At 44.1% G+C, this 22,809-nt stretch overlaps 1 protein-coding gene across 4 annotated transcripts in view; it reads left to right on the top strand.

Moving 5' to 3' along the window:
- Positions 1-22,809, top strand: part of THSD4 (thrombospondin type 1 domain containing 4) — a 639,484-nt gene that overhangs the window by 126,833 nt on the left and 489,842 nt on the right. For all 4 annotated transcript variants that reach the window (XM_019659629.1, XM_019659633.1, XM_019659631.1 and 1 more), the window contains one exon: positions 4,009-4,111. In XM_019659629.1, coding sequence (XP_019515174.1) covers positions 4,009-4,111 — 103 coding nt within the window. The remainder of the gene's footprint in view (positions 1-4,008; positions 4,112-22,809) is intronic.

Here is a 22,809-nt window from a genome sequence, read left to right as displayed (position 1 = left end):
TCCCTTCCCCTTCTCCCTAATCCCCACCCCCTCCCATCTAGCAACCATCAGCTTTTTCGCTACATCTCTGAGACTCTCTCTGTCCAGCCTGCTCATTTATCCTGTTCTTCAGAATCCACGTATAAGTGAAATCATATGGTATTTGTCTTTCTCTGACTGACTTATTTCACTTAACATAATGCTCTCTAGGTCCATCCATATCGTTGCAAATGGTACAATTTCCTTCTTTATAGCTGAGTAATACTCCATTGTTTAAATGTACCACAGTTTCTTAATCCAGTCATCTACCAATGGGCATTTCGATTTTTCCAGTTCTTGGCTATTGTAAATAGTGCTGCAGTGAACATAGGGGTGCATATATTTTTTCGAATTAGTGTCTTGAGTTTTTCTGGATAAATACCTAAGAGTGGAATTGCTGGGTCATAAGGTAGTTCCATTTCCAGTTTTTTGAGATACCTCCATACTGATTTCCATAATGGTTGCACCAATCTGCCGTCCCACCAACAGTGCACCAGAGTTCCCTTTTCTCCACAACCTCACCAGCACTTGTTGTTTGTTGATTTATTGATGATAGCCATTCTGACCAGAGTGAAGTGGTATCTCATTGTGGTTTTTATTTGCATTTCCCTAATGATTAGTGAGGTTGAACATTTTTTCATATGCCTATTGGCCATCTGTATGTCCTTTTTAGAGAAATGTCTCTTCATGTTCTCTGCCCATTTTTTTAATTGGGTTGTTTGCTTTTTTGGTGTTGAGTTGAATGAATTTTTTTTATAAATTTTGGATATTAATTCCTTATCAGATGTATCATGACAAATATCTTCTCCCATTCAGTAGGATGCCTTTTTGTTTCATTGATGGTTTCCTTTGCTGTGGAAAAACTTTTTAGTTTGATGTAATTCCATATGTTTATTTTTTCTCTTACTTCCCTTGCTTGAGGGGATATATCAGTTAAAATATTACTAAAGGTAATGTCTGCAAATTTAAAAAATTACCTATTCTTAATATCATCACCACCACCACCACCACCCCAGGCTCTGCTTCCTCTCTGTACTATAATTCTGTCTCACTAACCCACTTCCGTATCTGGGCCCTGTGAGCCTTGCATTTCTCAGACCAGGTCTCTCTCCTTTGCAGAAAGTAGTGCCCTGCCTCTGACTGGCAGCTTGCCTGGCATCATGTGGGTGCCTGCTCAAGGTCACACACAAGGGTGTGCCCATCTGCCAGAGCACCTTGTTACCTCCTGCTGCACCTTCCCACGCTGACTGCTGTTTGGCTGCCACAGCCAACCTCTGGGCTCAGCTGCCTCCTGGCAACTGTAGGTGCATTTGCTGCTTTAGCCTCTGACCCCCTGCTGTGGGCCTGACAGTCACCTTAAGTCCTCCTGCCTCAGGAGGTAACTCAGATATAAAGAACTTGTTGATGACCAGGGACAGGGTGTCCTGAATGGTCCATCACAAGTAAATGATAGGCTTGGTAGATGCATATGGATGTAATAAGAATACCAGGCATTAGTGGGACTTAAAACACACCGTAAGATTATAAACTAGAAGCACATGCCAAGGTGGTGAGGGCCAGATGTGTTTGGAAGAGCTCAACTCTGATAAATCTCTGTTACATAAATATTACATATTTATTGCAGAAAAATTACACAATACAAACACAACAAAAGTTAATTGTGAAGAGAAAATGTCTATAACCCACCTTCCAGAGAAAATACTTTTAACCTCTCTTTTGCTTTTTCCACTTAATGGATGTGGACTGCTTTTCCATGTCATAAAATGGACATTTGTATCATCAAATACTGAGCAATTCTAAATGATTCTGAAGTTTCAATGGTGCACGGTCTGGCCTGTTAGCACTATTTTGCTGCTGAAGAGAGAGAGGTTAAACCGACTGGCTAAGGTTTTGTGGTCTGCAGCTTCCAGCTCTGGTTACTGCCACCAGGTTAGTTAAGGGTGGCCTTTGGCTGTAGCTTCATGCAGAGCAGCTCAGTTTTACATGGACGTGGTTATTTGAGAATGGGACATTTAGCCCGCTGGTTCTGATCTGGTTCCCTCAGGAAAACCTGCCACGCAGCAGCTGGTCTCTGGTGTCTGATTATGGCCAGGGTGGGGGACAGAGCTCTGGGCTCTGTCTCTGTCACTGGGACCTTGGGCAAAGTATGCCGCTTCCCCAAGCCTCAGTTTCCTTATCTGGAAACAAAAGGGGCTGTGTTTGATTCTCACTGCTGTACCACTCTGTGATTGCGTGTTAAGGAATTTGGAGATTGAAGCTTGGGTGTGGCTCGTAATTGTTGCTGCAGAGCCTGGTGCCAGGCTGGCTGCAACGCAATCACCTGAGGGAGCAATTCCAGCATATATATTCCTGGGCTCTCTCCTCCACCCTCCTTCTGGGGGGAGGTCCTAGAATCTGCATTTTTCACAAACTCCTTCATGATTTTTTCTGATTGCAAGGGTGTTGCCTTCTCCCAAGCTGCCCAGCTGATCACATCCTAGTAAAACACTGGTTCTGGCCAAAAGGTTGTAAAAAGCACCCTAAGTCCAACTTCTGCATGGAGACAGCTGGTGTTGCTGGAAGCTGGCACGGTTCTGGCGCGGGGGCTGCCGGAGCCCTTCCCGGCCACTCAGGCTCTCACTGATTGTTGGAGCTTCCCTTTCCCTACCCGTTTCCATCATGTCCAACTTCACAGGGCTTCTCACTCCATATGGTTTAGCTCAGGCAGCAGCAGCCTTATGACCACCCCGAGTGCGGTACCAGTGACCTCCCCCAAATGCCCTTCACTGAGCAGGAGACGTTTTCCTCCCTGGTTTCATCCGTCCCTCTGTCCCCGCATCTTCCAGGAAATCTGTTTCTGATATATACAGTAGATTTCCTTATAAATCAGGGCTTTGAGCTGTCTTATTAGCAGTTCATTCCAGAGACTTCTTACATACAGGGCTTTTAATATTTAAGGGGCCAGATTCCTTTCCCTTCTGATTGTTAAAACACACACCCAGACACACACACACCCCACACTGAAACAGAGTGTAGCAGGTTTTAAAATGCTTGATCATACTTTATCCACAATTTGAATATGAAATTCTGATCTTATTATTTTGTTTCGTATTTATTTATTTGATGTCACACTTTGCTCATATTTGCTATTGATAAATAAGAAAGAAGCTGGAGGAAGCTGGATATTTTCTTTGACTAGAGTATCAGAGTCACCTGGATAATTTGATAAAATACAGACTTCTGGACCTCATCCCAAATGTCCTGAATAATAATCCTTGGGGGAGGGGTCCAGGAATGTGCGTTTCCCAGGAGGTCTCTGGGCGATTCTTTTGCATGCTGAAGGCTGGGAAGTCCTGCATGAGTGGTGGAGAGAAGTTAGACCCAAATTTAGACAAGATGGAGAAGACATTGAGTTGCAGCCTGGTGGCCACTGGACTGCATGGAGTGAAATCCATCCTCTGTCCTCACAGGCTGTCTGGCTCCTCTGTGCCTGAGGTTGCTCATCTTTAAACAATTCGCTACACTCCCATACCTACCTCATTGTTTGTTGCGAGGATTCAATGAGTTAATACGTGTAATATGCTTAAAGCAGTGCCTGCCTGGTGAGGGCTCTGTACATGTTTGCTGTGAGTCTTATCCCATGCATGGGAATGATGCAAACAAAGTCAAACAGATGGAAATGGATGGCCTTTTTCTTTGAGTGGAGTGAGCAGACCATTTTGTCAGGAGCAAATGATGTGGGTTATGTTTCAGATTATGGTGTGCAGAAACTTAACCTGAGGAGCTGGTTAAAACTTTAGTGTCCTAACAGAGATTCTGATTTAGTAAACTTGGAGTGAAGCCTTGGAATTCTGTATTTAAAATTTTTGATGTAGGTAATCAGCCAATTTTCAGAAATCCTGGTTTCGGTCGAGAGAGACTAATATTTAAAGTTGGAGAGGTCTACTGGGATCTGAGTGGGGCTCTGAAAGATATGGACGCTAATTGCATATTTACTATCTGCTTTCTTAGGTGTGTCCAGAAAGCAGTAGAAGCATCCGGGAGGTACAGTGTGCGTCCTACAACAACAAGCCATTCATGGGCCGCTTTTATGAATGGGAACCATTTGCAGAAGGTAAGAATAGACCCAGCCCTGTCTGTAGGAATTATTTTTGTCTGTTCGCTAACCCTGTTGCCTTCTGGTTGATGCTGGACAAATTGGTGTGACCCTGACCAGAACGACAATAGGGGAGAAAATGTGACCCCAAGGCAGAGGGGAGCCTGCAGGGGTCTTTATGGAAGGTAGTCTAGCTCAGGTGAGTAGGCTCAAATGGACGAGGCATTGACAGAACAAGCAGAATCTGAGGATGGCAGGGTGAGTAGGGCAGAACAGGGTTCAAGAAATGGGTTGGAACGAGAGGTTCAAACTAAGGTTTTGAAGAGTGAGAGGGATGGAGTTCCCCTTTTCCTTGGTTTCTTCTATAGGGGCTGGTGTGATGGCTTCAGAGAACATGTACAGTCGACAGTTGTTTGGCTTTGGGTTGGGGAGTGGCCTTACATGCTGTTTCCAAAGATGAAATGTGGTAGGCAGGCATTGTCCTTGGGACCAAGGTTTCTGCCATTTCAAAATGACAGAAGATCTGATGTGGGTCGGAGTCACTTTTTGTTGAAACCCAGATGATAACATGGCTTTTGGACTGAGAAGTGTGAAATTCTAAGCTGTTTCTTCCCATCACGGAGAAAGTGGACTCCAAAGTGGTGATGGGCTAAGCAACACTTGTAGAGTTTGATACTCATAGCCAATTTGGCCAGAAGGACAGAGTCCAGCAGCCCTTACTGTCCAGCTGAAGAGCTCTGCCTGGTCTCAGCCCAGGCAGTGGCCGTGGCAGCTGGTGTTAGCTAAAACCCAGAGTACAGAGCACTGCTGTTCTGTCCAGGACCTGGAGAAATTGTCCTAGGAGAGGACTGTGCTGATTTCATATTAGAGTCATTGTCCCGGGAAGCCAAACTGTGGAAAGTTGTGCCTAGGTGGGAGCCCTTGGGGAGGAAGAGAGGGATTGATTGATATCTGCTCTGAAATTGGACACAAAATTATTTTTGCCTGTGCATTTTTTTCAGAGGAGAGCCTGTCACTTCTATTGGATTCTCAAAGTGGTCCCATTATCTCAAAATTGTTAAGCACTAACTTGACTGAAAATTGGGGCTATTAGATCCAGACAGGAAGGATGAACAGATGAAACAGAGAGGTGATGAGATGCGGGTACGAGGGTGGGTAAGAGGCTAGAGGCTGAGCTAGGGAAGGAAGCCTGTGGGTCAGAGCTCAGCTCAGACCCTTTTCATTCCTAAAAGCATTACATAAAATTCCAGGTGGTCTCCTGACTTGGACCTTAGAACAGAAATAGAGTTTTGGTGGGCTATCTGGTAAAACAGGGGTAAAGTGTACAGTTAATAGTGTTGTACTGGTGTTTGTTTCTTAGTGTGCATAAATGTACCATGATTTTATAAGGTGTTAACCTTAGAGGAGGCTGAATAAAGGGTATTCAGGAACTCTCTGTACTGTCTGTGCAACTCTTATATAAATCTAAAACGATTTCAAAATAAAAACTAAAGAACACCCCTGAAACACTGTGTTCCCAGTTAGCTAGGTCTTACGTGCATTCTGGTGAAGGTGAAGTCTAAGACTTACCATATGGATGAGGAAGAGCGTACCCCCTTACGCCTCAGAATGTGTTGCGACCTTGTTTGGAAATAGGGTCGTTGTAGATGTAAATGTTTCAGGTCCTCCTAGAGTAGGGGGACTCTTAATTGAGTATGAAAGGTGGTCTTTTAAGAAGAGGAGAAATGACACAGACATATAGGGAGAATGCCAAGTGACATTGAAGGCTGAGATTGGAGTAATGTGTCCACAAGCCAAGTAATGCCGATTGCCAGCAACCACCAGGGGTCCGAAGAGGCAAGAAAAGGTCCTTGCCTAGAGCCTTCTGAAAGAGGGTGGCCTGCTGACACCTTGCTTCTGGACTTTCGGCCTCCAGAACTGTGAGAATAAAACTCTGTTTTTGTTGTTGTTTTTTATTGAGGAATTGGGGGATGGGAACAGACAGGTTGCTGTCGTTTTGTTCTTCAGTCTAGTTGTGGAGGATGTTGCTTCACTGGCCCAAGTTGGCACCATCATTGCGCTCTTCCCGGGTGAGGCAGATCAGTCGCCGGCTTCTGGACGGCCGCTCACTGCAGCTCTTGGCCGCTCACACTGGCTGCTGGCTACACACGGTAGCCCATGGCAACCCACTGCCACAGGGGTTGCAGCCTATGCCGTCACCGGCGACTCATGGCAGCCCAGCTCCAGGTTCAGCATCTTAGCTGTAGAGGGCAGTGTCACTGGCCCTCATATGTAGGATCCGAACTGGGGCCCTCTGGTGTCCCAAGCCAGCTCTTAACCAATGCACTACTCGGCCCGCCCTAAAACTTTGTTTTAAGCCAGCAAGTTTATGGTATTTTGTCATGGCCTACCTAGGAAACTACTGCAAAGAGGAAGGAAATTGGTTCTAGATTGGTTGAGATCTACCCACATAGGTGGAACAGGAAGTGGGGTTGGTCTAACCAATAGCAGGAGATGCCCAGAGAAGTGAGGGACCTAGCCAGAGTGACCACCTCACAGATCTGGGTCTATCTGAGACAGTGATTCTCAGCCCTAGTTGCTCATTAGAATCATGGAGGAGCCTTCTAGAAATACTGATGCCTGGACCCCATACCCAAAGATTGTGATTTAATTGCTTTGGGGTTTAGCCTGGGCACAGTATTTCTTAAAGAACCCAAGTGATTCTAATGGGAAGCTGGGGTTGAGAACCTCTGATTCAAGACCAAGGTAGAATCCCAGAAGTCCTGACTGTAGCCTAAATTAAGGCACCGAATCATGGGTGTGTCATAAACTGTGGAATATATTGCTGTGTCAGAGCAACAGTTCTTGTCAGTGAACATTGAGAGAAGATGTAACCCTGTCTTTGAGCTGCACCCTTGCTGTATTGCTAGCTGGGGGTAATAGATGCTTTACTGTGACTCTAACTGGGAAGAAAGGTGAATTCCTCTGGTGGTGCCCTATACTCCATTGTCTCCTCTAGAGCTGAGGCCTCATGGCTAGACCTTTTCTGCATAGTTTGGAATGGTCATCTGCCAGGCACCGTTATGCAAGATCTGATCCTCTCAGGCTCTCATTGACTCGTATCAAAGCCCTGTGTGTACAGCAAATAATATTTGTGCCATTGTTTTCATGTATTACAGATACTCTTCATGAGTGCCTGCTGTTGTCTGCTTTATGTGTGATTCTCCTTTTTCTATTTCTTTGTTTGCCTTGATTTGTGCTGAACTGTAAGCATGAGGCCTGGGGAAATCTTTTTAACACTTGATTTAACTTTTTATTTTGGAAAATTTCAAACAGATGTAAAGATACAGTGAATAATAGTATAATAATAAGTTCCTATATAGCCATCACTTAATTTCAGCAGTTATCAGCTCATGGCCAGTCTTTTTCATATACACACCACGCTATCTTTCCCACCCAGATTATGGGAAATGATTTGAATTCACATTATATAGCATTATCCATTGGTAGAGATATTAGAACTCTTGGTTGTCAGTGACAGAAACCCAACCTAAGTACATTTAAATGAGAAAGATATTGTGTTGGTCATGGTATTGGGAAATCCAAGAGGTGGACTGGGCTTCAGCTACAGATGCGTTTTAGGAATTCAATAACATGAGGACCCTGTTTTTCTCGGTCTTTCTTCATCTCTTGCTCCTGTGTACTTACTTCTCAGGTGGGTGGACAGACTTACATGGTTGTGAGCTCGCAATCAGTGGGAGAAGCTCTCTCTCATCTAGAGTTGTGGGTTTAATTGTGTACCCCAAAAATGTCGAGGTCCTATCCATGGTACCTGTGACTGTGACCTTATTTGGAAAGAGGATCTTTGTAGAAGTAATTAAAGATGTAAGTTAAGAAGAGGCCATACTGGAATAGGTTGGGCTTTTAATCCAGTATGACTGGTGTCCTGTAAAAAGAGAGGAAGAGACCCAGAGAACATCATGTGAAGACACAGGACAGAGACAGAGGGAAGATGGTTATGTTACGACCAAGGCAGAGATCAGAGTCTACAAGACAAGGAACACCAACAATCGCTGGCAACCACCAGAAACCAGGAGGAGTCATGGAAGGGTTTTTCCCCAAAGACTTCAAAGGGATTATGGCCCCACTGACACCTTGATTTAGCATTTGTAGCCCCTAGACTGTGAGAGAATGAATTCCTATCATTTTAAATCACCCAGTTTGTGGTAATACTTTATGGCAGCTTAGGAAACCAACATGTCCAGTGATGGTTTCAATCCCAGTAAAACCCTACTGTGACCTTGTTTGGATCATATTCCCATCCCTGAACCTGAGCTCAGATATGGGGAAGTACTTGGACTAGCTCAGGTCGTGTGACAGCCCTGAGGTGGGGTATCCACATCACATGAGGCAGAAGTGGGGAAGTGGGGATTGGGACACACAGAAAAACAGTCTTCTACAGAAGTAATTATATATTGGGTCTTTGGAAAAGTCATGACGTATTTTGTGTGTTTTTCAAAGGTCATTTATTTATATAAAGAACAAAGATCAATCACTGATATATTGCCCATTTGTTCGATAATGTTTTGCCATCTTTCAGTGAGCTTCATAATTCCTTGTTCATAGAAGGACCTGTCTTTATTTGCAAAAAACTGAACAAGGTGCTGATTTACAGCCTCATTTGAATGAACGTTATACCATGCAAGGAGTTTTGAAGAGAGCGAAATAGGTGGAAGTCTGATGGCGCAAGGTCAGGCGAGTGTGGTGGGTGTGGCAATACATCCCATCCGAGCTCCACTCATTTTTGACAGGTGATCAAACTTGTGTGTGATCTCGTGTTGTCATGATGGAACACAACTCCTTTACAATGAACAAGCTCTGGACGTTTCTGGATGATGGATTCGTTCAAACTGTCCAATTGCCAACAGTACACATTCGAATTGATTGTTTGGTTCTTTGGTAGGAGCTTGAAAAACACGACACCTTTAAAATCTCACCACATTGAGAGCGTAACCTTCCTCTGATGAATGTCTGCTTTCGATGTTGTTTGAGGCAAATCATCACGTTGGGACCAAGACTGTGCACATCACATTGTTGTAAACAATCCACTTCTCATCACCAATTATCAGTCGCTTCAAAAAGGGATCGTTTTCTTCACGATTAATGAGCATATTGCAGATGTTTATATGCGCCATTAAATGAACTTCTTTGAGTTCATGCGGAACCCAAATATCAAGCTTGCTTACGTATCCCAGCTTTTTCAGGTGATCATGAATGCTTGAATGATGGATGTTCAGTGTTTCTGCAATCTCTCGTGTTGTGTAACGTGGGTTTGACTCAATCAGTGATGACAATTTATTTTGTCGTCATCAACCTCGGTGGGCCTCTCGGACAGAGGAGCGTCGTTGAGATAAAAATCACCAGCATGGAATTTCATGAACCACCATTGGTGCTGACGTTCTTGTAGAGCATTGTCACTGTAAACTTTATTCAACTTTTCACAAGCTTGATGTGCGTTCTTCCCTTTATGGAAGTAAAACAGTAAAATGTGGCAAAAATGCTCAGTTTGGTTTTCCATCTTCAACTTGTTGTAAAATCTCTAAAACTCAACCAAATTGCTCATTTTCTTTTTAGAATGAAGCTAGAACTGTCAGCTGTCAAATGACGTAGCAATACCATAGATGCAAATGACTCTAGTACTTCCAAAAATGAACTAGTGCCATCTGTTGCAAACATGCATCATGACTTTTCTGAAGACCCAGTACTTCTTGACCCTAAGCCACTGAAATCTTGAGTGAGCCAGTTAGAATCCTGGTATTTTACAAAGTCAAGAAAATTGCAGAATAGCAGCAGATTAGAGAAATCAGCTATCTTTGGCAGTGTGTTAATTTACCTAGAAAATTCAGCATTCTTTTAAAGTATTTACTGACATTTAATATGTTTCCCATTCCTAGGAGAGCTCAGGAGCCCATGGCCATTGAAGTTGCATTGACTGTTTAAATAATTATTTTTACTGCTGAGATTGTTTTCTTGATTTTATCCTTCTGTCTCTTCAGTACTCCCAGGCTGACCGGTGGGAGGAAGAGGCTGTTAATGTTTCTGCAGGGTGATCTTACTTTACGGCTGGGTTTTGCATTGGGCTCTTGGTTTTGCTTGGATATCTGCTGCTGTTCACATGTGCCTATTCGAAAGAGCTGTGCTCATTCATCCTGATGCCACACAGAACAGAAAAGCAGAGTCAGCTCTCGGATACACATACGAATTTTACCTCATGCTTCTCCTTGGGCCGTTCATTGCATTTCCTGGGTATGGTGATCTATCCTTAGATGAGACCTCCAGGAATTTTTCTCTTAGCCCTAAACCTCTAGTGTAAAGATGATGGGAGCAGAATTTGGGTGCCCAGACCTCCCCATTTACCCAGGACAGTGATGACGTAATCCTGTCCCCTTTCACTCTCAAAATCACTTTGGACAATAAATTATCTGGTCAACCTAGCTAAGGTGGGACGTTTTAATAGGAAGGCTCTTGTTTAGATGCTGACATTGGGGAAACGGTGCCTGTTTTCATGCCGAGGTATTGGGGTTTGGCAGCACTAGAGACCAGAGTTTTGCTGGGTCGCTGTGGGCTATAAAGCAGCAGGTATCAGTCTTAATTTATAAACTAGTGGACAACTGTGTGTTTGGGTAGCTTCTGTGCACTGTGTGGACCTGGGAGCTAAACTGACCAGAGTAGAAACCTGAAAGTCAGAGATCAGGACAGGTCAGAAATTGGAGGTTGCCAGCTGGTCCTGTGGTATCTGTCAGGAATGACAAGCGTATGCTGCAGTAACAAAGGACCCCCAAATCCTAGTGATCTCACAAACAAAACTTTGTCTTTTGCTCCTGCTTCACATGTAATGTTGTATGTGTTCTCATTTGGGGACAAAGCTGGCAGAAGCTGCATCTCATCCCACTGCCACTGAGGCTGGGAAGGGGGCAAGTGCATCATGCACGGGTTCTTAACACATCTACAGAATGATCCCTGCTGTGTCTGCTCACGTCTCATTGGCCAAAGCAAGTCACACACCACACGTAACTTCAAGGGCAGTAGGGTGGCACCATCCCACATGAGCTCAAAGGAGGAGAAATGGAGTATCCGTGAGCAGCCTTAATGAGCAGCCCAGGCAGGAAGCTCTGGCAGAATTCCCTGAATGCCTTCCTTGGAAGTCCAGGGGACTTTTACTAGGCTGCTTGCAAGAATAGTAGATTGTGCTGCAGAGGATATTAAAGGTACCACACGGTCTCTGATTGCCACAGCACTCCGAGCCACTGAGACCAAGCTCTTCCCTTGATTAAAGCACTGAGGTGCAGAGATGGGACGTGGCACCCAGGTGTCCAGGTTGCTGAGTCCCCCGCCAGTCCAGCCATCTGCCCTGGCACGGACCCCACCCAGGATTATAAGAACTGTGGGACATAAGGGAAGAAGGCTTAGGACCGAGTGCCTGTGGACCTGGGATTTAATATGTTCATGTTTTAATGAAAGAGCTTCATTCCTGGCTACCTGTCACTCTCACTCGCCAGCCCACCCCTCCCACACAGACAGTATAAGGTGATGAGCCTCTCAGAGTGGACAGGCCAGGCCTTAGGGAAGGAAGCAGGAGGAGTATTCCAGTATGCCCACAAGATCTGTTCCCACCCTCTCTTATACATGCCTAGGAATACCAGGCGAGACCAGGCTGTGTTTAATTAGCGTATGCGTGTGTCATGAGGACAAAGCAAAATACGGAGGGCAACCTCTTTGTGAAAACAAAACAGTGACTTTGGTGTTCATGTTGAATGTGAATGAATGGTGGCAAGATGCCCAGCAGGAATTTGGGGGTGGAAACTCTGAAATGTAAGACAGGTACCTTAGGGTTCTGACCTATACTTGAAGTCACTGGCCTTGGTATCATAATTAAAGCCACTGTGATGGCTAACACCTTTAAGAATCATGAGGACTGAGGATCAAGGAAGCAGCTTTGGAGTTCATCCACATTGCAGCAGCAGAGGGAAGAGGCTCAGCCATTGAGGGAGCCTGAAGAGAGATGGCAGCAGGCACGATACTGCCTCCTGCCATCTCTCGTATTAATGAAGTCTACTGCGGCTCATAATGTTCTCTTATTACATACACCACAGTGATGCCCATCTGAGATAACAGAGGTTGCTTGTGTTTGTTGAGTGTTTACTACATACCAGACACAGTTTCATCCTCACAGCAACCCTGTGAGGTAGGTACTATTACCAGCCTCATTTTACAGAAGAAACACAGGCACAGAATAGTTAAATAACTTGCCCAAAGTCATCCCGGTAGTAAGTGATGGAGTCAGGTTCAAACCCGAGAATTTGGCTACAGAATCTCTACTCTCAATGTGTATGGAAGCCAGGAGAAGGATTTGTACAGTTGTGAGTATTTAAGACCAGTCTTTAGGTACCTGTTTTCACTGTAAAAACTATCTGAGTAATTAAAATTTAGCTTTTCTTAAGAAAGGTGGGGAGGGGGAGAGAGAGAAGCAGTTAATACAGCTGAACACAGTAGAGAGGTCAAGGGGGGAAGGATTGCTGAGAAGATAAGACTAGAACAGGCTGTTGGGAGCACTACAGCCCATTGAGAAGTTAAAGAGAATAGCCAATGAGTGTAGCTAGCTCTTTCTTTTAAAACTTGCCATGGAGAAGGCATATTGAAAGTTTTTGCTAGTATAAAAGGAAAGAGAAATACTTGTTTCGAGTGGTAGAGAAATGAGGATATCTGTAGATTGAGGGAATGAAGCTTGTAGAGAGGAATAAGGGATTAATAGAATGGTATCTGTGAGCCTACTCTATCCTAGAAGAAAAGATGGAAAATAGGCGTTTGTTTTTTTTTCCTCCAAGAGAAAGTATATTATTGCTTCTCTTTAAGCTAGTATAGAAAGCCTCTTCCCAGAATAAGAAGGATTAGCTGGAAAGGGGCATGATGGAACTTTCTGGAGTGATGGTAATGTTCTATATTGTGATTGACATGGTTGTTACTCAGGCGTATGCAGTTGTCAAAACCCATTGAACCGTACACTTGTGATCCATGCATTTTATCGTATATAAATTATACTTTTAATTTCTTTACCCTTCTCAATCTCTTCGTTTAAATTCACTATTGTGGAACCAATAATATACTTTCTTCTGGAGGGGAAAAAAAATCCTATCTTTCATCTTTTCTTCCAGGATAGAGTAGATTTAGAAATACCAAACTAAGACTTGCTAATTTCTACCCTCCCCTTCTCTCTCTTATTCTATTTTATTTTAAATACTCTTTTTTTTTACTGACTATGGAGGAAAAAGAGAATTTTAGGGAGAATGGATTCACATGTAGAGTATCATTTTTAGAATCAGTTAGGATCATAGGGCTTTGTTGGGCCCAGAAATTCTCAGATAGGTCCAGAATCTGAAGAAGCAAGCTGTACATTTGTCATAGTTAGCACTCTGTTTTTGCAAGCAATATAGACACTGGTTTTGACTAAGGATTTTATTGGAAGATAGCCAGTAGCTCAGAGAATCAACAGGAAATGTGCAGAACCAGGCTTGGTGAAAGCCACAAACTGAGGAAGCTCTGGGGGTCCAGGTGGACAGAGCGGACGGTCCTACTTGTGTGCTGCTGCTATAGTGGATAAGTTTCAACAGGTTTCTCCATCCAATATTCACAGCCCTGGAAATGAGAACAAGATTGGCTTGGCGTGGGCCACATTCCCCCCCCCCCCTCAGCTGGGGGAGAAGAGTGAGGGGCGCCTGATTGACAGCCCCACCAAGACTACACACAGAAGGGGAGAATTAATTCCCAAAAAGGAAATCCAGATGTTGAACCAAAAGAAGGGAGAGTGGATTCTGGATGGCCCCAAACAACCAGTGTCCACGACAGAAACTCATGGCAAATCAGGTGGCCCTCCTGGCTTGTCAACTACCATTTCATCAGTAGCTCACAGGGCTTCTTAACACCTTTGAAGGATTATTGGATGAAATATAACACACGAGTATTACTCTTCACGTTGTGTTCACGTTTCTGAGGATGTCTACAGATGGGCCTCCTTGTACATGTGTGGTGTGTGACTGTGTGGGGGTCCCCTTTGTTCCCAAGCATTATGCAGGCATAACTCAGGTTGACCAGTGTGCACTGACACAGGAGCATGGGAGAGGGGCCGGGGCTCTGTGGTGCCCTCACAACCCCCCTGTTCCTGTGTCAGGGGGACCTCAGGAAGACATGAAGGTGGCTGGTAATGATTCTGTTCCATCCCCCTGATTTCTAGGATCCTGGTCCTTCATCTAGCTCTCCTGCTTCCCACTGGGATCATGTATGTGATGTGTGTGTTCTTGCATGCACAGTTTCTCTCACTGTCTGAGTGTAAGGAGAATGAAGGATGGAGCCGATGTTATCACATATCTCTGTTAGTCTTCACTGGGAAGCTTAGGATTTGGAAAGGAAATATTTTTCGAAGAAGAAAATCGCCCCTGTCTAGGGCATTCTGGAAGGTGCAAATGACTCGTGTAAAAGCAGTTTCTTTCCTGGCACTTGAACCAGTGTCTTTCTAGATCATTAGAAAAGAAAAGCCTCAGGATATGTTTCAACACCTAAGAAGCAGATTAGTCTAAATGTGAATAATTTTAATGACTTGAAACCAAGCAAAGAGCTTAAACCCATTGCAAAATATGAAATAACAAGACCCAATTCTGTTGTTTTTCTCTTCTGAGAAGCTCAGCTTTCGACAAAGACTGCCTCAGAATGTGGCTGGTTGGGATGGGCAAGGTCAGTGTCACGACAGTGTTCCTGTTCCACAGTTACAGAGGCTGAGACTCAGGTTCGGATGGTCTGCCCACGTCACAGGATAAAACAGAAGAATCAGAATAAATGAGAAGTTACGTGGCCACAGCCTATGGAGTGTGGGCATTTGCCTCAGGGACGTCAAAAGAATTTCTCTTTCATGTAATCAAGCCCTGCTGAGTTGTTTCCTTTAAAAACAAAAGTGTTTTTACGTGAAGACCACTAAGACTTTTCCAAAAAGTCCTGGGATGTGTCTTAATCCCGGCAGCAGAGTTCTCACTCTCTGAGCAGAGATGTTTCTTACTGTGAATTGGTAGAGACATGTGGGAGTGATGGGGGACATGTAGCTGCACCTTGCATGGACATCGAAAAATCAGTATTGGGCCAACATCGAGAGGATTTTAGCAACAGAGGGATTAGAGCTAGAAGGTAATCAAGGAATATGTAGTTTATATTTAAATGATAAATTCAACCCATCCCTTATATACATTATATATCAAAGGAATCCTCCTCCTACTGCATAGTTCCTCCCCCAAAGCTATTCAACAGCAGCCGTAATCGTCAGGGTCTGTTTCTTAGAAATTCCAGTGAGAACATTCGGTGGATCAGTGGCACTTGTTTGCAGAGAATTAAAGGAAAGAATCTGTTGTATGTCTGTGGCGGGTGGGAAGAAGGCAGAGAGCATGTGTCAGACTCCCTCTTTTACCTCAACGTCTGCTTCCCTGCCTCCTCGCTCGGCCTACACACTGCCCCAGCACATCCTGATAATGCCACTTCAGGTTACTCTGCAGTGGTTATTTATTGCCTGGCTACCCTTTGGAGCCACTGTGAACAAAATTTCCAGGTTCCCAGGTCAGATATTTGAAAGCAGCCATCTTGTCACCCGGAATTTTGTTTCACCAGCCTGCTGAGTATTTCTGTTTTCTTCAGTTGATCCCCTACTTATTGGAGCATGCTATTTGTTTATTATCCTGGCGGTTCTCTTTAGAATGTAGTTCATGAGTCATAAAGAGCAGGCCTCCTTGCCTGTGACAGCTCTGGCTGAGCGTGGTTCCGATATGCTGGGCTCAGGAACGAGTGTCCCTGGGATTGATTAGTGATGCCTTACACAGGTATGGAAGTGGTGGCATACACCACCTCTTTACAGTTTTTTGATCTTTCAAATTGCGATGACATAGGTGCCAATTAATTCTATTAGTTGCTTGAAATTTTGGGATGTGTCCCCGTTCTTTATTGAACAGAAAGGAGACTCTTAAATGAGTCACAAGGTTTGCCAAGCATTGCATTAGGACTCACTACAAAATGTCTATGTAAAGCTTCTGATCTTAAAATATAGTAATCAGGGAAATTATGCAAATAAATATGAAGAACATCATTGTACATTATGTCTAAAATGTGTTCTCATTTAAAATGTAAATAAAAACCAAACAATATGTGAATGACTGTAATTTTACAAGAGAAGACTTTAGCATGAAATAGTCAGGGGGCAGGCCTGGTTTCCACAGTGACCTTTCAAATCAAGGATTCTTTCAGGGTTGCAGTGTATGTAGAAGCATAGAAACTAAATCAAGGATAGTTTCTAAAAATTGGATTGCCTGATGTATGTATTAAATAGATTTCATTCTGCTTTGGAATTGTCTTTCTTGTCTGTATCTGAGGCTGTACCTATAGCAGCAAAACAAAATCGAGGTAGTAGCAATAATTTGTATCCAGTTTGTTGCCTTACAGTTTCATCCTCAACCGCCCCCTCACACCAACCCCTGACCCAATGAGGTCACGAGGAAGTGTCTCGGAATGCTGAGACCCGGTGGAATGATGTCGGTTATCTCCCTTATTTTCATGGCAGTGGCACAGCTGCACCATCCTGGGAGTTGTGTGTGTAGGAGTATGAAAGCTCAACAGGTGTTGGAATACAATGGGGCTGGCTGATGGAAATTAGCCATAAGGCACTTATCACATGGACTTCAGAAAAAACAAGTTTCACTTCTTTGAAGTTTCTTAATAAAAGCTATGCATTGGCCCAATTCGGGGCTCAGTTCCAGAGAGGGAACTGCAGCCCCCTGGCCTCATTTTAACTCTATCCTTGACTCTTCTGTTTCTTTAACCCTGCGCTGCCCCTCTGACTTTCCACTGCCCATGCTGCACAGGATGTGGCATCTGGCGCCCGAACATGAGTGCCTGAAGAGGGAGGAAGACTCAGAGTCTAAGAAAAAAGGTTTAATGGCGACAGGGCCCGGGAGGCGTCACAACAACTACCTAATAAGGAGGTAGGGAAGATCCCGGAGAATTTAACCAGGGTAAAAGGGGGAATTAGCTAAACTTTTGTGTGAATGTGTGAGTGATTGATTATAGTTCCATGGCTTTGGCTACGGAACTTGCTTGAGCCCTAATCTGCGATTCCGTGGTTACGTCTTAAGGAAAATGGTGACTTGGCAAGACGGACCTTAAAGTCCCATGAGGGATGCGGCCAGACGGGCATCTGAGTAAACTTTGAGTGAAACTTTTTTCTTTCTCTCTTTTTACTAATATGGGAAATGTTAATAGTCCCATATTATACCTGCTTACTGAAACAGCTTATTAAGAAAGGAGGGGCTAAAGTCTCAGAAAAGAAATTGGAGGAACTTTTAAAGGTCATAGAGACTCAATGTTCCTGGTTTCCTAACTTGGGACATTGGACTTAGAGCCATGGGATACAGTAGACAAAAACCTTAGTGAGGTACAGCGTCAGGGAGTTTCACTGCCAGCCACAATTTGGGATATGTGGAGGTTAGTCCGATCAGTTTTAGAACCATTGCAAACTGACACAGAAGATGAAGGGGGAGATAATGATCAGGATTGTAAAAATCAAAAAGAAAGTTCTGAGGAAAACAAAGTCCAAGAGGAAACTCCAGAGGAAAGGGAGAAAGATTTTTTAGAGGCACCCACAGTTGTTCCAGAATCATTACATCCACCTTTGGGAGACTGCTTGGAAAACTGCGAATCACCCACCACTCCTTTACCTCAGTCCCCGCCTATGCAGCCACTTTTATTTATGGTGCAGAAAGTGAAACCTCTCAGAAAACCACTCAAAGGTGATAATCCTTTTCTCTCTGCTGCCCAGCACCTCCCCCGCCTGCTGGAGGCCCTTGCATACCACTTATCTGCAGTGGAGTGAGGCATACGACAGGCTAGGTTAGAAGGGGATTTGGATGCTTTGACTTGCCCTGTTGTCATTCAGGAGCGTATCGCCCCTAATGCAGACCACCCTGACGGAGTCCATGAAATTAGATATGAGCCCTTTTCTTTCAAATTGCTTAAGGTGCTCAAACAGGCTGAGATTCAATATGGACCTACTTCTCCATACACAATGGGCCTTATTAGGGGAATAGCAGATGGCAATCGATTAACTACAGTAGACTGGAACGCCCTAGCCAAAACGTGCCTGTCATCTTCCCAATTTTTACAATCAAAACATGGTGGATTGATGGTGCAGAAATTCAGGCAGACATAATCAGACTTATAATATCGATATAACCAAAGATCAGTTATTAGGTGATGGTGATTGGCGAGAAACTCAACATCAATTAGAAATGGAAGATCAGGCTCTAGCTCAGCTCACACGAATTTGCTTGATGGCATGGGAAAAAGTAGAAATGGAAGGTAAAGCCCCATCCTCTTTTCAGAACGTTTTACAAGGTCCTCAGGAACTGTACTCTGAATTTATTGCCCACTTGCAGGACGCTATAAATAAACAGGTCACCAATTCTCAAGCGGCTGAGATAATTCTACAAATTATGGCTTATGATAATGCTAATGAGGATTGTAAAGAGGCAATAGGAGCTCAAAAAGGAAAAACAGATGCCATGGATATCTTCATTTATGTCAAGGGGTAAGAACAGAATAGTTTAAAGCGACCATGCTTGCTCAGGCTATTACAGGGTTAACAGTGGGAAAGATATTCTCTAGCACTTGCTACAATTGTGGAAAGTCTGGTCATATTCAAAAGGAGTACCTAAAGAAAAACAGAACTAGAGGGCTGGCCGAGTGGCTCAGTTGGTTAAGAGCTCGCTCAGGAGTTTGAGCTCTGAGCAACAGCGGTTCAGCAGCGGTTCAGGTCCAGCCCGAGCTGAGCAGCCGCTGAGCTGCCAACAGGTAGCAGGATGGCTCAGCTAAAAAAAAAAAGAAAAACAACAAAAAAAAGAAAAACAGAACTAGCTCCCGCCCACCTAATACTTCTGCTCCTACGGGACCTAAGCAACCTGGGTTATGTCCTAGGTGCCCAAGAGGAAATTACTGGGCATCTGAATGTAGATCAGTTTTTCATAAGAATGGAACCTCCCCTTCAGGGAAACAGGAAAAGGGGCCAGCCCCAGGCCTCGATAACAACTGGAGCATATGTGACACCGGCCGTTCCTCAGAACTACCAAGCTGTGCCTCCCCCAGACTTTCAGTACAACAGCTAAGTCCTGCTACTGAGGGAAGTGCTGCTGTAGACATCTGTACGACACAAGATAGTTTACTACTTCCTGGAGAGTCCCCTCTCCGTGTATCTATAAGAATTTTTGGGCCGATTCCCCCAGATACTGTTGGACTTCACCTTGGTCGCTCTAGCTTAACTTCCAAGGGCTTCACTCTTCATACAGGTATAATAGATTCTGATTATAAAGGGGAGATTCAAATTATAATGTCTTCCTCAGTTCCCTGGTCAGCTAAAAAAGGAGAACGGGTAACACAATTATTCCTGCTCCCGTATATTCTCCCAGGAAAAAAGGGGATGCAAAAAAGGGGAACCGAGAGTTTTGAAAGTACAGGACAGACACGTATTTTTCTGGCAGAAAAAAATCTCAGGAATTCATCCTGTTTGTCAAATTGAAATCCAAGGCAAAAAATTTAAAAGTCTTTTAGACACTGGAGCTGATGTTTCTATAATCAGTTCTCAAGAATGGAGAAAAGGCTGGAAGGTACAGGAGCCTGACATTAACATTGTTGGAGTAGGTAGAGACTCAGGCTTACACCTAAGTGTTTGCCTTCTTCCTTGCATTGGGCTGGAAGGTCAACAAGGATTTTAACAACCCTCTGTTGCTGACGTTCCAGTCAATTTATGGGGTTGAGGATGAAGCTGTAAGGCAACACCAGTGACCCTGCTTCCAAATCAGCCCTTTTCAGCCTGAGGATTGGAGAGCACTTGTCATAATATCCTGAGTTCACATAAGTCGTTATCACACCTCTTCACTGCAAACCTAGGCTTCACCAACAGGTAACTATGTGCAGGACTCAGCCAGAATCCTTAGCAGCTGAGCTTATATTGGGATATATTTTTCTTTAAGATTACTAATTGTGATACGTAGTACCCCGAAATATAAGGCTTTCATTCATAACCATTCCTGTTCACAAGGGAGAAATTTCTGAATTTTTGCTTTTCCCTCCCTTTCCTGTTCTGTCCTGTTCTGTATCACTGCTCTATTGTCCACTGATCTTTGCATGAACCACTGCAGAAGGCACACCTTTCCAGCCCATTCTGTGCTGCCAAGGTGGTCATCACTACTCCATTGTATCAGAGTCTTGTTCAGCTCACTCTTCGGTGGGTAGTGCTTAGGTTTTTAGTTTTTATTTGTACTTTATCATTCTGTTCTTTGGGTTGCCAGACACACACACACACACACACACACACACACACACACACACTGTTCCAGCACCACCAACACCAACACCCACCTACACTTCCTGGGAGGAAACCACCATATAACTTTGTTGACAAACATCTGTTTGATATGTTTAAATGATTCAGAAGAAAGTCTCCATATAAATTTATAGTTTTGAACTGAAGACTGCTAGAATCAGATAAGAGGTTTTGTAAATGTGAGTGATTAAAGCTTTGGAGCTGGTTGACAGAATTTACATCTCACAATTGCTATTTAGTGATTACTAGCAAGAGGAGTTTAGGAAAACAGAATTCTGCATTGTACTCAGTTGATACTTCTCTTTTAAACCTTGCTGCAGATGGTATTTTTATGGAGGCAGGTAGTCAATGACTGGGGAGAGGCAGCTATTGGGAGAGGCTGGAATATGGCAGGTTACAGGGTGGGGACAGCCAGGTCTTACAGGGGCCAGACACACTAGATAAACAAGCCTTATCATGAGTTTAGTGAGGCCAGAAGTCAACAGCAGGATCGGGCAAGAAACTGGCAGGACAACCATAGATTTCACATAGTTATCGAATTAATTTTCCTTCAAAATGTTATCGAGTGAGGCATAATTTATTGGGCTGAGTTTTGTCCAGGGGAGTTGTTCAAAGTTTGGATTCATCTCTAGCAGCAGCTTTCATCTGAAGTCCTGCTCTAGCAAATGATATTGATTTTCTAATAAATTGAGTAGCCTGTTAAAAATAGGCCAGATTTAAACAGGACCGTGGAGCTTTTCGATGTGGGGGAAACTGTGCAGGAACTATGATGAGATGGTCTGCCTGTCACTTAGCAGAGGGAGAAAATGGAGGGGAGGGCTCTTACATTCCAGTCAACTCATGCACCTTCTTGATGCCAAAAATTAGTAGGGGAAGCATATCAGATGCGTCCAGCCCAAATTCCATTTGTACTTAAGGTTACATAACTCGTCATGTAATACTTTGGCCCTTGTCCACTGAGCAGATATTGGCGGGTTCGCGTGCCTAATAGACACCCATCAGTCAGTCAGGGTGCCTTGCCTTGGTCTTGCACCTGGTGTCCGTGTTTGTGTAAGCTGGCTTTGGAGGTTGTATAAACAGTTTTATCAACTTGCTTTCCCACCCTTGGTGCTAAGTGGCACCTTCAAAAAATCCTTGGTCATGTTCTTAGGATGCGAAGGAGTAGAACTCAATCCACCCAGGTTTACGATGGTTATGTCTCCTTCCATTCATGTTCTCATGGCATCTCCAGACGTGGAACGTGGAGGGTGTCTGGCTCCCTGGACCTCTGGGGCCTCTGCCTTCGGAATCAGTATTGTCCTGCCTCAGGGAGCCTGGTGAGGGCTGCTCAGGGGCTGCCAAATGAAACTGTGCCTCTGGGCTAGACAAGCAAATTCAAGTTCACACAGAATGGAAAGGTGCACCTTTTCCCCGTAAAAAAAAAAAAAAAAAGATTGCTACAGTATGGTGGCATTGATTCATGCAGCCACCTTTTGTTCTGTGTAAGATAGCCTTGGAGTAGCAGGAAGGGCAGTGGACAGAGAACACAGCCCCAGGGGCACCAGCCCCAGCATCCCTGGACCACAGTAAGAAATGGCTCCCTCTTGTTGTGAGAATCCAGTGAGATGATGTGTCTAGAGTACGTGTATGAAGGTTGTAAGCGCCACTATTGATGCTGAGTGCCCCTATGTGCATGGCACCCTCCAGGTGGATACTGGAAGGGGGAGTAGGATGGGACAGCATCGGAGGCCGGGAAAGGCATTCCAGGCAGAGCGAGCAGCACAGGCAAAGGTGCAAGGGTGGAAAATACAGAATGTGGTAGGGGAGCATCAGAGAGTGTGTGCTTTGGCTGGAACACAGGGTGTATAAAGGGAAGAAGTGCAGGGTAAAGCTGGGCTAAACGTTTGGGGCCAGATAATGGAGGGCCTCAAATAGAAGGCTGAGGAAATTGGACTTGGTTTTATAGGCAGTGAGACGGTATTGGGGTTTTTAAAGCAGAGGAGTAATATGATCATAGCTGAGCTTCAGGAAAATTAATCTGGCAGCAAAATGCTGCAAAACCTCTTTGGAACAAGAAGTGGTATAAATAAATGAGTTGAAAATTTGGCAGTAGTGTTTTAAAATATGTCCTGAAATGTATGAGCTATATATTTTGAGATGATAATGTCTTTTTTGTCTTTTGTTTTCTCACAGCAGCCAAATTCATTTTTCTTTCTTTCTTTCTTTCTTTCTTTCTTTCTTTCTTTCTTTCTTTCTTTCTTTCTTTCTTTCTTTCTTTCTTTCTTTCTTTCTTTCTTTC

This window comes from Hipposideros armiger, unplaced genomic scaffold, assembly GCF_001890085.2.
Source record: "Hipposideros armiger isolate ML-2016 unplaced genomic scaffold, ASM189008v1 scaffold_302, whole genome shotgun sequence".
NCBI lineage: Eukaryota > Metazoa > Chordata > Mammalia > Chiroptera > Hipposideridae > Hipposideros > Hipposideros armiger.
Note: the sequence above shows the minus strand (reverse complement) of the source record. Positions and strands in the feature narration are given on the sequence as shown.